This window comes from Hemitrygon akajei, chromosome 8, assembly GCF_048418815.1.
Source record: "Hemitrygon akajei chromosome 8, sHemAka1.3, whole genome shotgun sequence".
Lineage (NCBI taxonomy): Eukaryota > Metazoa > Chordata > Chondrichthyes > Myliobatiformes > Dasyatidae > Hemitrygon > Hemitrygon akajei.
This window is the reverse complement of record NC_133131.1, coordinates 50,344,436-50,361,495: the sequence shown is the minus strand read 5'-3', so window position 1 is coordinate 50,361,495 and position 17,060 is coordinate 50,344,436. Positions and strand designations below refer to the sequence as shown.

Below are 17,060 nucleotides of genomic sequence, written 5' to 3'. Positions count from 1 at the left end.
TTCTGTCCTAGCTTGGAGAAATTCTGGAAAGATGTCTTCACTACGTTATTGTGTATTCTGAATCAGCACCTAGAACCAAACCCCTTAATTGCTCTGTTCGGTTTTTGGGGCGAGACAGATTTATGTCTGGGTCCAACCAAATGCCAAATACTATCCTTTGCCTCTCTCCTGGCTAGACGCCTGATCCTCCTTAGATGGAGAGATGTTGCCCCGCCCACTCATGCACAATGGCTTAACGACATTATGGCCTGCTTGGACCTCGAAAAAATTCATTGTTCAGTTCTTAATTCGGATTTAAAGTTCCATAAGGTCTGGGGACCTTTTATCGAGTACTTTCATAACCTTCCTCTTGACTAGGGTTTTTTTTTCTTCTTTTCGGTCCCTTGCTTTCAGCTCCCTTTTTTTTTCTGGTAGAAGGCATTATTATCCTCTGTTGCTAAGTGTATTCACAGTCTGGGAGTTTGACTGTCCTGATTTATACTCTCTATATTGTGTTGTGGTCGGTCTGGAGTTGTTGTTGTTTTTTCTTGTGTTGTGGGGCTTGGGGAGGATACTAAGCTTACTTGTCTTTAATTTAGGTGCCTTTTTGTTAAATTTTCTTCCTTTGTAGCATATTGTTATTGTATGCTTAATTTTGCACTGTATTAATGTTCCTCATTGGGATTTTGGGGTTTTTAATTTGTAAAATGTTTTGAAAAACTAATTAAAAAAAGATATCCGTCTCTGTTTGAAACTTGTCCTCCTGTGACTTGCAACTGCTATTTCAAATTCCCAGCATCCAAATATTTGCCCCCTATATTGCTCAACCACCATCCTTGACGTAAGCAACACACACAAAATGCTGGTGGAACGCAGCAGGCCAGGCAGCATCTATAGGAAGAAGCACTGTCGATGTTTCAGGTCGAGACCCTTTGTCAATACTTTGCCTTGTGTGTGTTGCTTGAATTCCCAGCATCTGCAGATTTCCTCGCGTTTGACCCTTAATGTAAGTTGTGGGACTCTTGCTCTTGCCTGTCCCTGTTCCCCCAGTGCCAGAGTGAGTCAGAGACACTCACACACAGATCTCAACACTCAGTGGTCTGGGCGTGCTTTAAAACCATGGTCAGTACAACATTGTGGGCCGAAGGGCCTGTAATATGCTGTAAACTTGTGTTCTATATCTATGTTCTAAAACCACAGTCGAACCCTGGACTGCAGGCAGAAACCGCCGGCCAAAAGGAGGACCATGAAATTACATGTCGAGTGATGGAGAGAGATCAGCTTCACCTGTCAGTGGTGAACGGTCTCACTGAGACACCAACCTTAAATGGTTATAATTACAGCAGATGCACACACAGGAATTGGCCCTCTACCCGCATCACCGTACAATCAATGCAGACAATACAAGAACATAAGATATAGGAACAGGATTAGGCTGTTTGGCCCATCGAGTCTGCTCCATTTCATCATGACTGATCCAATTTTCCTCTCAGCCCCAATCTCCTGCCCTTCAAACCCAGACCAATCAAGAATCTATGAACCTCTGCCTCAAATACATAAAGACTTGGCCTCCACAGCTGCCTGTGGTAAAGAATTCCACAGATTCACCACTCTCTGGCTAAAGAAATTCCTCATCTCCATTCTAAAAGGACTCACCCTTATTCAGAGGCAATATGCAAGGTTTTACCTGAAGAACTAACTGGACGTACTGGAAAATCAAAGACCTATTTACTGATGTTGGTTCAAGAAAAACTATCTGCACAGCAAGTCTTTAAACTTATAATTCATGTTTAGTGTATTGAGAATTTGCAACCGAATCAGTTTGCAGGATTTTGTGAATAAATCACGCGTGAGCCATTTTATGTGTTTAACAAAAGTCGCATCCCTTTATTTCCATCACGGACAAATCAAAAGCAGTCACCTTACTCTGACGTCATTACGTCAGACACCGTCCCTTAAAGTAATCACAACTGAATGACAGTGTTTGCGAATTATGTAGAACAGATTCTATTATGAACAATGTGTCATTTGTCACCTACTACATTGCTCTACAAGTTCTACTGGAAAAATATAATCTTTGGGAGATGAATAATGTACCTGACAGAAGGTTTACTGCAAGAGTGGAGTGGCTAGTCTCAGGGTCAACATCAACAGTGCAACGGTGAAGAAACTTCATGGGAACAACTGGAAAGCAAACTCTCCTAGCCAGGAGATGGGGGAATAAAGAGTTCACAAATACTTCATTAAACACCTTAGTACGGCTAAGCAATTCAGAACACATAAGCCAAGGCTATGGCAGTTTTTTTTATCAATGAGAACATATTAAAGCTGCAGAGTTACACCAAGATGCGAAATTACACATCTGAGAAACTCAAGATACTGAGACCACTTGCAAGAGGAAACATGCTAGAGGTTTTTGTAACGCATAAAGGGTTAGAAGTGGAGGGTCAGAGCTGGAAGCCGTCCCTTCTGCTCAACCAATCCACTGAGGTACAAAGAATTACTTTCACAATGGGATAAACCAAATCCTTCCTTGCCTACAAGCATTGTTCAAAATTCTGACCAGCTACCCACCCTTTCACGTTAAGTGTCATTTCTCACGTTGTGACATTGAACCATGGATGTCATTACTGGGTCAGAAAAACAACAAGAGGAATTCATGCAAGGTTCATCTCCAATGGGAATATTTGCCACGCTCATTTGCATACAAAATCATTTGCTGGACAATGCACACTTACCCAAGGAAAAAATTGAACACTAACAAAAATAATATAAAACCCCCAGAATTTTTGATTTCTTGGTAGAACTGGCCAAATATTTTGGTACAATATACATAATGTTTCTATAAGACCCAAGTTATGTAAAGTTACAATCGAAGCAACAGCACCTTAAAATACAAGAACTTTCTGGTCAGTGTTTCTGACAGAATTACACAATAATTAAGCACTAATAGTGGCACTCTTGAATGAGGGAACAAATAGAACTTGTATATTTTGGGCATTTTTAGAACTACAAGGTTTTGATCGCACCTTTTGCCTCCAGCTCATTAAGGACCCTCACCATCAGTGACATGTCCTCTTCTCTGTCATCAGGAGCCTGAGGACTCACACTCAACAATTCGGAAACCGCTCATTCCCCTCTGCCATCAGATCTTCTTGTTTGCACTATTTAGTCATTTATAGTAGTTTCGTGTCTTCGCATTGTACTGTTGCTGCACAAAAAGGTTCACATTATGTAAGACAGTGGTAATGAACCTCATCATATTCTGAGCTTTGAGAGATCATGCCCCTGGTCTCACAAAGTCCAGCAGAGGTTCTGCCAACCCCCTCGGAACTCACAGCCAGCTTCACACCTTACTTCTCCTGCATACAAACTGGACTAGATGGAGTACAGTACTAAATGAGATTTCCTAACAACAGGATGATGGGGCAATCTCATTAAATTAGGAAGTAGGGCCTGGAGTGGACACTGGCATAGTAAGCAGACGTGACAGATAAGACTATACGACACAGGAGCAGAATTAGGCCATTGAGTCCACTCCGCCATTCAACCATGGCTGATCCTTTCCTTCCCCACTCCTCAACTCCATTCCTCGGCCTTCTCCCCATAACCTTTGATGCCATGTCCAATCAAGAACCTATCAATCTTTGCCTTAAATACACCCAGTAGGCTGGCTTCCACAGCTGCCGTGGTAACAAATTACCCAAATTCACCACCCTCTGGCTAAAGAAATTTCACTGCATTTCTGTTTTAAATGGACATCCCTCTATCCTGAGGCTGTGCCATCTTGTCCTAGACTCTCCCACCATGGGAAACATCCTTTCCACATCTACTCTATCTAGGCCTTTCAACATTTGAAAGGTTTCAATGAGATCCCCCCTATGACTCATCCTCCTAAATTCCAGCAAGTACAGATCCAGAGCCATCAAACGTTCCTCATGATAACCCTTTCATTCCTGGAAATAGGTTATAGCTCAAGTGACATGCAGATCAAAAGGAAAGCCTGAGCTATTTTACAAACGTTTGTAGTTTTTTCCCCAAATGATCTTGGTTCTTCTCAACTACCTCAGACTCTGACCAATAAAACTTTGATTTCTTACATGCTTTAATTTTCTTTAAAATTCTTTAATTTTCAACATCGTCTACAAGAATAATTTCTGTGTAGTGGCGCAACTGTCTAAGTGTCAGATCAGAGGACAACTGAGGCTCATTAATGAATAGTCATAAGGAAAACTGGTAACACACTGGAAATGTCCCCTGGTGCAGGGATATCTCAGAGCCCATCGATCACTGGTAACACACTGGAAATGTCCCCTGGTGCAGGGATATCTCAGAGCCCATCGATCACTGGTAACACACTGGAAATGTCCCCTGGTGAAGGGATATCTCACAGAGCCCATCGATCACTGGTAACACACTGGAAATGTCCCCTGGTGCAGGGATATCTCACACAGAGCCCATCAATAACCGGTAACACACTGGAAATGTCCCCTGGTGCAGGGATATCCCATACAGAGCCCATCAATCACTGGTAACACACTGGAAATGTCCCCTGGTGAAGGGATATCTCACAGAGCCCATCGATAACTGGTAACACACTGGAAATGTCCCCTGGTGCAGGGATATCTCACAGAGCCCATCGATCACTGGTAACACACTGGAAATGTCCCCTGGTGCAGGGATATCTCACAGAGCCCATCGATAACTGGTAACACACTGGAAATGTCCCCTGGTGCAGGGATATCTCACAGAGCCCATCGATAACTGGTAACACACTGGAAATGTCCCCTGGTGAAGGGATATCTCACAGAGCCAATCGATCACTGGTAACACACTGGAAATGTCCCCTGGTGCAGGGATATCTCACAGAGCCCATCGATCACTGGTAACACACTGGAAATGTCCTCTGGTGCAGGGATATCTCACAAAGCCCATCGATAACTGGTAACACACTGGAAATGTCCCCTGGTGAAGGGATATCTCACAGAGCCCATCGATAACTGGTAACACACTGGAAATGTCCCCTGGTGCAGGGATATCTCAGAGCCCATCAATTACTGGTAACACACTGGAAATGTCCCCTGGTGCAGGGATATCTCACAGAGCCCATCGATAACTGGTAACACACTGGAAATGTCCCCTGGTGCAGGGATATCTCAGAGCCCATCAATTACTGGTAACACACTGGAAATGTCCCCTGGTGCAGGGATATCTCACAGAGCCCATCGATAACTGGTAACACACTGGAAATGTCCCCTGGTGCAGGGATATCTCACAGAGCCCATCGATAACTGGTAACACACTGGAAATGTCCCCTGGTGCAGGGATATCTCACAGAGCCCATCAATAACTGGTAACACACTGGAAATGTCCCCTGGTGAAGGGATATCTCACAGAGCCCATCGATAACTGGTAACACACTGGAAATGTCCCCTGGTGCAGGGATATCTCACAGAGCCCATCGATCACTGGTAACACACTGGAAATGTCCCCTGGTGCAGGGATATCTCACAGAGCCCATCGATCACTGGTAACACACTGGAAATGTCCCTTGGTGCAGGGATATCTCACAGAGCCCATCAATAACCGGTAACACACTGGAAATGTCCCCTGGTGCAGGGATATCTCACAGAGCCCATCAATCACTGGTAACACACTGGAAATGTCCCCTGGTGCAGGGATATCTCACAGAGCCCATCGATCACTGGTAACACACTGGAAATGTCCCCTGGTGCAGGGATATCTCACAGAGCCCATCAATAACTGGTAACACACTGGAAATGTCCCCTGGTGAAGGGATATCTCACAGAGCCCATCGATAACTGGTAACACACTGGAAATGTCCCCTGGTGCAGGGATATCTCACAGAGCCCATCGATCACTGGTAACACACTGGAAATGTCCCCTGGTGCAGGGATATCTCACAGAGCCCATCGATCACTGGTAACACACTGGAAATGTCCCCTGGTGCAGGGATATCTCACAGAGCCCATCAATAACTGGTAACACACTGGAAATGTCCCCTGGTGAAGGGATATCTCACAGAGCCCATCGATAACTGGTAACACACTGGAAATGTCCCCTGGTGCAGGGATATCTCACAGAGCCCATCGATCACTGGTAACACACTGGAAATGTCCCCTGGTGCAGGGATATCTCACAGAGCCCATCGATCACTGGTAACACACTGGAAATGTCCCCTGGTGCAGGGATATCTCACAGAGCCCATCAATAACTGGTAACACACTGGAAATGTCCCCTGGTGAAGGGATATCTCACAGAGCCCATCGATAACTGGTAACACACTGGAAATGTCCCCTGGTGCAGGGATATCTCACAGAGCCCATCGATCACTGGTAACACACTGGAAATGTCCCCTGGTGCAGGGATATCTCACAGAGCCCATCGATCACTGGTAACACACTGGAAATGTCCCTTGGTGCAGGGATATCTCACAGAGCCCATCAATAACCGGTAACACACTGGAATTGTCCCCTGGTGCAGGGATATCTCACAGAGCCCATCAATCACTGGTAACACACTGGAAATGTCCCTTGGTGCAGGGACATCTCACACAGAGCCCATCGATCACTGATCATCCCAGGAGTTCACCATTATGAGAATGACTCTAGCTTCTGGTCAAATACCAGTAAACACAAATGACCAAACCCTGAATCTTTTGCGTTCTAATCAACTACATCAGGCCTGATCAAAGTTCCCCAATAACCTCAATTATTTCTGACTAAACCATCTTCTATCAAAGGTATGTAAACACATCTCACTGTAAATCATTGATTCACACAGTGTTATACTAATTAAAGGAAGTCTTCCTTCTGAATTGACAGGTTTTAATGTGGTCTCATAGGGTGAAGAACTCACCCAAATATATTTAAACCTCATCACTGACATATGATACGCCAGGAAATTTGCTGTGTTGCAACAATAGTTACAAAACAATTACTAAAAGTTATTTATAAATAAACAGTGCAAAAAAATAAATAATGAGGGTGTGTTCATGGACCGTTCAGAAATCTGATGGCATTTGGGAAGGTGTTCCTAAAATCAGAGCTCAACTCCACAAGCTCTACACAACAGGCTGGTACAACTTCTGAATGTTCACTCAGGACCTCAGCATCTCTACTTCAAACATGCAACTCACAGTAACTGCCAACGCACAAACTCTGCTCACTATTTCTCTATCTGCAGCCTCACACCAACATTTCCACCACAACTTGACACCTTATGCCAGTCAGTTTTTATGTGTAAAGTGTGAAACAAAACTGCAACAAGGTTTACAGATCAGTGGCAGAAACTGATAACATGATTTCAGAAGTTCATTCAATCTCAGTAGCATCCTGTGGGAGAACCTAGAGCTAACTATTCTACATAAAGTAGAACAGATCACTGCCAATTTTTAAATAGGAATGAGATGATTCTTCTCTTCCCCCTCCCATACACTGCAAGAGTTTGGAACTGCCTTCCTCAAAGAGCAATGAACTGCACCCCCCCCCCCCCCACACACCCCCATAGACCTATTAAAGAACAAAGCACAAGCATGTCTTTACTATAGAATTCAAACCTACAGGTAGGAGCAGGAGAGGAACTTTGAACCCATCTGTTAATCCTCTGACTGTTAATGCAATGACTGATTGCAACCTCAAACTTCTCTCCTTTGCTTGTCACTCAAAAACCCTTTTACTGCACTTCGAGGAAGAGAATTCCAAAGACTGCACCAACCATGACAGAACTTCTTGTGTTTTAAAAGGGCAACTTATTTGTGTTTTTTTTCAAGCAAGTGACTAGTTTTATATTCTTCTGCAAGGGAGAATATTCTCTCAACCTCCCCTTTTCCAACCTTCTATGGTTCAATCAAATACAGGAGTGCCATCGAGAGTGTGGCTGCATCAGTGTGTGATACGGATGTTGCAATACACTGGACCACAGGTCCTTACAGAGGAGAGTAAAACCACTGAGAGAATCACCTGCATCTCTCTCTCCCCCCACCCCATTAGTGACATTTACTGGGAATGCTGCAGACTAAGGGCATGTGGAGGACCCCACCCCAATCAGGAAGGTGGTACAGGAGCATTAGGACCAGGACTGCCAGACTGGGTAACAAGGTCTTCCCTCGGCCCTGTCACCATCCAGGTCCTGTCACTAGGACAGTGAGCTGTTTACAGAACTGTACACTCTATGCACCTTGAGTTATATTTTAGTGACAGCTTGTTTAATGTGCTGTGTGTGATACATGTTGTGTGGGTGAACCATGGTCCAGAGGATTATTGTTTCATTTGGTTGTGCATATGTACAGTCAGATGACAATAAACTTGAACTTTCCCCTCTCACTCTTCCAAGGCACAGTAGAAACAGGCTTAGCTTAGCCACCTTGTCTTTTTAAAATTGTATTAGTCTGACATGCTTGCAGCAAATTAACAATCTTCCTTCAGTCAACTACAGCATAATCTAGTGTGACAACTAGAGCATAATCTACATAACCTACTGCCCCTCTATATTCCCACTAACCTGTCACCCTCACAGCAGACTTTTGCAAATCATGTTCACGGACACCCAGTCCCTCTGCAGTCTCTCATTTAGATGACACTTATCCTGCCAGAGTGGGTAACTTCATACTTTGCCACATTATACTCGATTTCTTAGTTCTTTGTCTCATTTACCCTCTCCATATTCCACCGCATCCTCCCTTTACTGGTTGTCTTCACAACTTACTTTTCTGTTTATGCTTGCATCATCAGCAACATTAGCACCATTCCCTGGTACACAACTCGTTACAGCTTTCCAGGCAATAAAATAAACAAATTTCCATTCTTGTTTACTACATTATCAAATGCCTTCAGGAAATCTAATCACAAGATATCCTCTTATTCCATAGCACAAATTCTCCAATATGTCTGTCAAATGTGCCTTTCCTTTTGCAAATCCATCTTCACTTTGCCTGGCTTTTTAAGTGCTATGCATCCTCACTGTTTTTTAATTAGCCTTTAAGAATTTGACTCGTACAATACAGAAGCAAAACAACATGTTTTGCTTTTTATTCTAAGAAACATATTTAAAGATGTACTCTTCTGGTCGAATAAGACCAGAAAACAAACTGAGACATCTACATGATGGAACAGGTGACCAAACACGATTACCAGATGTGGCATACAGTCCCAAGTACGTTACAATCAGAAATCCTCATGCACAGTCTTTAAAAGATGCTTTACCACAAAATGGCTAGCATGAGGGCACAGTTTTAAGGTGCTTGGAAGCAGGTACAGAAAAGATGTCAAGGTTAAGTTTTTTTACACAGAGAGTAGTGAGTGTGTGGAATGGGCTGCCAGTGACAGTGGTGGAGGTGGAAACAGTAGGGTCTTTTAAGAGACTCCTGGACAGGTACATGGAGCTTAGAAAAATAGTGGGACTAGGTAATTTCTGAGGTAAGGACATGTTTGGCAAAGTTTTGTGGGCCGAAGGGCCTGTACTGTGCTGCAGGTTATCTATGTTTCTAAGAAATACCAGACTTTGGTTCTTCCATTACAGTCCAACAACACAACAGATTATGTATTCCCTCAGCAGCATTACTGTATTTGGAGCCTGATAAACAAGACTTCATTAAGTTCAGCCCACAAAACAATCTAGTTTCCATTAATTATACTATCAGAGACTGCCTCGTACTCAGCGGGGCAAAGGTTGGGAACTTGGGAAGGCTTACTGCTCCATTATTGCAGGAAACCTAGCACTGTCCAAGTTCCCAAAAACGTCACGTACATTTTACTTCTAGTTACTTGGTTGAAACGGTTTTATTATACAATCCATTCTAGCAGGTACAGTATAAATTGCTAACTCTTCTAGTCTGCCCAATGAGCTTCTAATTGCCCGGAGATTCGAACTGCCTGATGCATGGAACCAACTGTGTTCCTTAAATCTCCTCCCAATCGCCAAACCAACCTGTGGCGGTCCCGCACCCAGCCCTAGCCTACGGTGCCCCTCCCTGGTCCCAGTCCCGGCCGTGTCCCGCCCATTCCCCTGTCACCGGTGCTCACCTCCTCGCACTCCTCTTTGATGGCGAACCTGGTGGCGAGCAGGTCACAGAACTGTGCCAGGCGGATGGTCTCCTCGCCGCGGGCCAGCCGCTCTTCTAGCCAGCGGATCAGGTGGCTATGGTGCTGCTGCACCACGTTCTCCTCCACCTCGTCCCGCACCTTGGCCGCCGCCTCCCGCAGCCGCTGATGCTGGAACAGGACATCGGGGCTGGGCCCGCAGTTCAGGCTCAAGGCCGGCGCGGAGCCGGAGCCTCCGTCCCCGGTGTCCGAGCCGCCGGCCGCCCCCAGCGCCGAGCCTGGGAAGCCGGCCTTGCCGGGGCCTGGCTCGGTGTCAGGGCCCAGTTCGTCCTCCTCGTCCTCTTCCTCCTGCTCAACACAGTCCGGCTGCTCGGCCCTGGCACTGTCAACGTTGCCCATCCCGGCCTGGCCGCTCTAATTACCGTCCCGGAACTTTCCTGGAGTCGCTGCCTCCGGTCACCAACCGGTTCCCTGCAGTACTGCCGGCTTCCGGCCCGCTTCACGACGGCCCCTGACACACTGCCGGCTTCCGGCCCGCTTCACGACGCTCTCTGACACACTGCCGGCTTCCGGTCCGCTTCACGACGGCCCCTGACACACTGCCGGCTTCCGGCCCGCTTCACGACGCTCTCTGACACACTGCCGGCTTCCGGCCCGCTTCACGACAGTCACCTCAATCATACCAACCATTTGTTCACAGTCTCTTCGTCTTCTGAGGTTTTATGGCTGTTGGCAAAAAGCTTTAAGGTTCATTACCGACACCTTCTGAACTGGAGTGTAGGTCAGGATATCTAAATCTATATATTTTGTTAAATTCTATGAGAAGACCTGTATTGGTAAGGAACCACGCTATCTGGTTCAGTTCTATCTTGGGCACTAGCCTACAAAGTACCCAGGACATCTTCAGGGAGTGGTGTCTCAGAAAGGCAGCGTCCACTTTTCAGGACCTCCAGCACCCAGGGCAAGCCCTTTTCTCACTGTTACCATCAGGTAGGAGGTACAGAAGCCTGAAGACACGCACTCAGTGATTCAGGAACAGCTTCTTCCCCTCTCTATCCGATTTCTGAATGGACATTGAACCCATGAACACTATCTCACTTCTTTATATATAGTATTTGTGTTTTTGCACATTTTTAAAAATCTATTTAATATACGTAATTGTTTACTTATGTCTTACTTATTTTTTTTCTCTCTGCTAGATTATGTATTACATTGAACTGCTGCTGCTGTTAACAAATTTCACATCACATGCCAGTGATAATAAACCTGATTCTGAGCCTGATATAGTTAAAGCAATAATCCTTTCTGCAAAAATATTAATGTTCAATCGTGTTTTATTCCATGATAACTTATAAATCAACCATCCTCTTGATTATTTCGTGAACATCTATCTCACCGGTACATACTGAACAGTTTCTGGTTGATTGCAGTGCTCATACCTCTCATTGGGTTTATTCAAGAACAATGTACTATTAAACCTGCATTCCCGACTTCTTCCAGATATTATAAAGAAGTCTTCCTCTTTTTTCACCCCATTGTGATTTGTCCACATTATTTTGATTTCACTTTCCATAATGTTTTCATTTCTCCTTTACTGTAATTTATTTGAATGTCCACGTCTGTTCTTCTAGTTGCCTCCTTTGCTAATGTATCTGCTTGCTCGTTCTGCTAACACCAACGTGCTGGAATCCAGATAAAACATCTGCAGAGTCCTGTCATTTTAATTCTAAATAAGGTCTGTGTTATCTCGCCGATAATGTCTGGTCTTCTCTCTAAGTGAAAGTCCTTGCAACTCCTGATTCTTGTGCTTGAAACAGACAATATTACAACTCTAATTGGTCTCACAACTTCCACCCACTGCAAAGCTAATATTCCAGCTGTCATTTCACCTGTATACATTGTTAAAATCAGGCACAAACAATCTCTAATCCACTATTTCCATTTTTGATCCATCTGTGTGTAACGCTCTGTAAGGTTTCACTGCTAGTGTCTCTGTAGCAGCAGTGTTTGGGTTATGACTAGAGGTAACAGGGCCTTTGGATTGTGCGCTGTCCGATGAGAGGCGAGTTGTTATGTGTCTGAGAGAAGGTATTCATGGGCTTTTGTTTGGTGGAAGATGGAGAGAGAAGATGCCAGAATGGGGAAATCGTAGACTGCAGGACTGAGTGGACGTGGAATGGGGCCAGAAGTCAATGACGCCCGGGGGAGAACGAACGCACGGGAAAACCGTGAGCTCTAACGTTGCTCATTAGACTGGTAATGAGAACGGGCCCTTTTTGTTTTTTTTTTTGTTTCTTTACTAACCATCTAGTCAAATTAAGAATTACAAAGCTCAATCATTTAATTGCATATTGTGTACTGTTTGTTATTTTGTGGTACTGATTTGTAGCAGGAAAACATCACGCAGCATCCACACAAACGAGATGTCTCAAGTTTAGCCAGGCCGGAGGCTGTCTTCCCCTAGATTAATGCCGCTAGCCGAACTTGAGGGTTACATGTGTATATTTGTAAATATCCATAAGCAATATTACTGGCATAAGATTTAACTATACAGTATCTTGATTTAAAATCACTTCTCCAATTTTCTGACTCATTTCAAATAATTGAAGACTCACCTCTGGTGCTACACAACCGTTTGTACGTACGCAGTTTGTCAGTAATTTTCCTTCAGATATGTATGCAAATCGCTTATGATTTTATCTTTTAGGATACACATTTCCAAATATCTGTAGAACTCTGTAAAAATGTGTCTTCATATCGGCTCTGATTATTTTACCAATCGGCATCACATCCTAGTAATAGCCCACTGCTGGTTATCACACCCCTAGTAATCCCACTGCTGGTTATCACACCCCTAGTAATCCCATTCCTGGTTATCACACCCCTAGTAATCCCACTGCTGGTTATCACACCCCTAGTAATCTCACTGCTGGTTATCACACCCCTAGTAATCCCGCTCCTGGTTATCACACCCCTAGTAATCCCACTCCTGGTTATCACACCCCTAGTAATCCCACTGCTGGTTATCACACCCCTAGTAATCCCACTCCTGGTTATCACATCCCTAGTAATCCCACTGCTGGTTATCATACTCCTAGGAATCCCATTGCTGGTTATCCCCTTTCGGTAATCCTGCTGGCTATAGAAACTTGCTCAACAGACACTGTTCATCACACTTCCTGATCTACAGACATTGTCCGTCACACTTCCTGATCTACAGACATTGTCCGTCACACTTCCTGATCTACAGACATTGTCCGTCACACTTCCTGATCTACAGACATTGTCCGTCACACTTCCTGATCTACAGACATTGTCCGTCACACTTCCTGATCTACAGACATTGTCAGTCACACTTCCTGATCTACAGACATTGTCAGTCACACTTCCTGATCTACAGACATTGTCCGTCACACTTCCTGATCTACAGACATTGTCCGTCACACTTCCTGATCTACAGACATTGTCCGTCACACTTCCTGATCTACAGACATTGTCCGTCACACTTCCTGATCTACAGACATTGTCCGTCACACTTCCTGATCTACAGACATTGTCCGTCACACTTCCTGATCTACAGACATTGTCAGTCACACTTCCTGATCTACAGACATTGTCCGTCACACTTCCTGATCTACAGACATTGTCCGTCACACTTCCTGATCTACAGACATTGTCCGTCACACTTCCTGATCTACAGACATTGTCCGTCACACTTCCTGATCTACAGACATTGTCAGTCACACTTCCTGATCTACAGACATTGTCCATCACACTTCCTGATCTACAGACATTGTCCGTCACACTTCCTGATCTACAGACATTGTCCGTCACACTTCCTGATCTACAGACATTGTCCGTCACACCTCCTGATCTACAGACATTGTCCGTCACACTTCCTGATCTACAGACATTGTCAGTCACACTTCCTGATCTACAGACATTGTCCGTCACACTTCCTGATCTACAGACATTGTCCGTCACACTTCCTGATCTACAGACATTGTCCGTCACACTTCCTGATCTACAGACATTGTCAGTCACACTTCCTGATCTACAGACATTGTCAGTCACACTTCCTGATCTACAGACATTGTCCGTCACACTTCCTGATCTACAGACACTGTCCGTCACACTTCCTGATCTACAGACATTGTCCGTCACACTTCCTGATCTACAGACATTGTCAGTCACACTTCCTGATCTACAGACACTGTCCGTCACACTTCCTGATCTACAGACACTGTCCGTCACACTTCCTGATCTACAGACACTGTCCGTCACACTTCCTGATCTACAGACATTGTCCGTCACACTTCCTGATCTACAGACACTGTCCGTCACACCTCCTGATCTACAGACACTGTCCGTCACACCTCCTGATCTACAGACACTGTCCGTCACACTTCCTGATCTACAGACATTGTCCGTCACACTTCCTGATCTACAGACATTGTCCGTCACACTTCCTGATCTACAGACATTGTCCGTCACACTTCCTGATCTACAGACATTGTCCGTCACACTTCCTGATCTACAGACATTGTCCGTCACACTTCCTGATCTACAGACATTGTCCGTCACACTTCCTGATCTACAGACATTGTCCGTCACACTTCCTGATCTACAGACATTGTCCGTCACACTTCCTGATCTACAGACATTGTCCGTCACACTTCCTGATCTACAGACATTGTCAGTCACACTTCCTGATCTACAGACATTGTCCGTCACACTTCCTGATCTACAGACATTGTCCGTCACACTTCCTGATCTACAGACACTGTCCGTCACACTTCCTGATCTACAGACACTGTCCGTCACACTTCCTGATCTACAGACACTGTCCGTCACACTTCCTGATCTACAGACACTGTCCGTCACACTTCCTGATCTACAGACATTGTCCGTCACACTTCCTGATCTACAGACACTGTCAGTCACACTTCCTGATCTACAGACACTGTCCGTCACACTTCCTGATCTACAGACACTGTCCGTCACACCTCCTGATCTACAGACACTGTCCATCACACTTCCTGATCTACAGACATTGTCCGTCACACTTCCTGATCTACAGACATTGTCAGTCACACTTCCTGATCTACAGACATTGTCCGTCACACTTCCTGATCTACAGACACTGTCCGTCACACTTCCTGATCTACAGACATTGTCAGTCACACTTCCTGATCTACAGACACTGTCCGTCACACTTCCTGATCTACAGACACTGTCCGTCACACTTCCTGATCTACAGACACTGTCCGTCACACTTCCTGATCTACAGACACTGTCCGTCACACTTCCTGATCTACAGACATTGTCCGTCACACCTCCTGATCTACAGACATTGTCCGTCACACTTCCTGATCTACAGACATTGTCAGTCACACTTCCTGATCTACAGACATTGTCCGTCACACTTCCTGATCTACAGACATTGTCCGTCACACTTCCTGATCTACAGACATTGTCCGTCACACTTCCTGATCTACAGACATTGTCCGTCACACTTCCTGATCTACAGACATTGTCCGTCACACTTCCTGATCTACAGACATTGTCCGTCACACATCCTGATCTACAGACATTGTCAGTCACACTTCATGATCTACAGACATTGTCAGTCACACTTCATGATCTACAGACATTGTCCGTCACACTTCATGATCTACAGACATTGTCAGTCACACTTCCTGATCTACAGACACTGTCCGTCACACTTCCTGATCTACAGACACTGTCCGTCACACTTCCTGATCTACAGACATTGTCAGTCACACTTCCTGATCTACAGACATTGTCAGTCACACTTCCTGATCTACAGACACTGTCCGTCACACCTCCTGATCTACAGACACTGTCCGTCACACTTCCTGATCTACAGACATTGTCCGTCACACTTCCTGATCTACAGACATTGTCCGTCACACTTCCTGATCTACAGACATTGTCCGTCACACTTCCTGATCTACAGACATTGTCCGTCACACTTCCTGATCTACAGACATTGTCAGTCACACTTCCTGATCTACAGACATTGTCCGTCACACCTCCTGATCTACAGACATTGTCCGTCACACTTCCTGATCTACAGACATTGTCCGTCACACTTCCTGATCTACAGACATTGTCCGTCACACTTCCTGATCTACAGACATTGTCCGTCACACTTCCTGATCTACAGACATTGTCCGTCACACTTCCTGATCTACAGACATTGTCAGTCACACTTCCTGATCTACAGACATTGTCAGTCACACTTCCTGATCTACAGACACTGTCCGTCACACTTCCTGATCTACAGACACTGTCCGTCACACTTCCTGATCTACAGACACTGTCCGTCACACTTCCTGATCTACAGACATTGTCCGTCACACTTCCTGATCTACAGACATTGTCCGTCACACCTCCTGATCTACAGACATTGTCCGTCACACTTCCTGATCTACAGACATTGTCCGTCACACTTCCTGATCTACAGACATTGTCAGTCACACTTCCTGATCTACAGACATTGTCCGTCACACTTCCTGATCTACAGACATTGTCCGTCACACTTCCTGATCTACAGACATTGTCCGTCACACTTCCTGATCTACAGACATTGTCCGTCACACTTCCTGATCTACAGACATTGTCCGTCACACTTCCTGATCTACAGACATTGTCCGTCACACTTCCTGATCTACAGACATTGTCAGTCACACTTCCTGATCTACAGACACTGTCTGTCACACTTCCTGATCTACAGACATTGTCAGTCACACTTCCTGATCTACAGACATTGTCAGTCACACTTCCTGATCTACAGACATTGTCCGTCACACCTCCTGATCTACAGACACTGTCCGTCACACTTCCTGATCTACAGACATTGTCCGTCACACTTCCTGATCTACAGACATTGTCAGTCACACTTCCTGATCTACAGACATTGTCCGTCACACTTCCTGATCTACAGACATTGTCCGTCACACTTCCTGATCTACAGACATTGTCAGTCACACTTCC

The 17,060-nt window shown here is 45.1% G+C and overlaps 1 protein-coding gene across 5 annotated transcripts in view; it reads right to left on the bottom strand.

Moving 5' to 3' along the window:
* zzef1 (zinc finger, ZZ-type with EF hand domain 1) overlaps positions 1-10,536 on the bottom strand; it is a 264,244-nt gene extending 253,708 nt beyond the window's left edge. For all 5 annotated transcript variants that reach the window (XM_073053829.1, XM_073053832.1, XM_073053830.1 and 2 more), the window contains exon 1: positions 10,023-10,536. In XM_073053829.1, the coding sequence (XP_072909930.1) occupies positions 10,023-10,439 (417 nt within the window). In that variant the 5' untranslated portion in view covers positions 10,440-10,536. The remainder of the gene's footprint in view (positions 1-10,022) is intronic.
* Between the last annotated feature and the right edge of the window lie 6,524 nt (positions 10,537-17,060).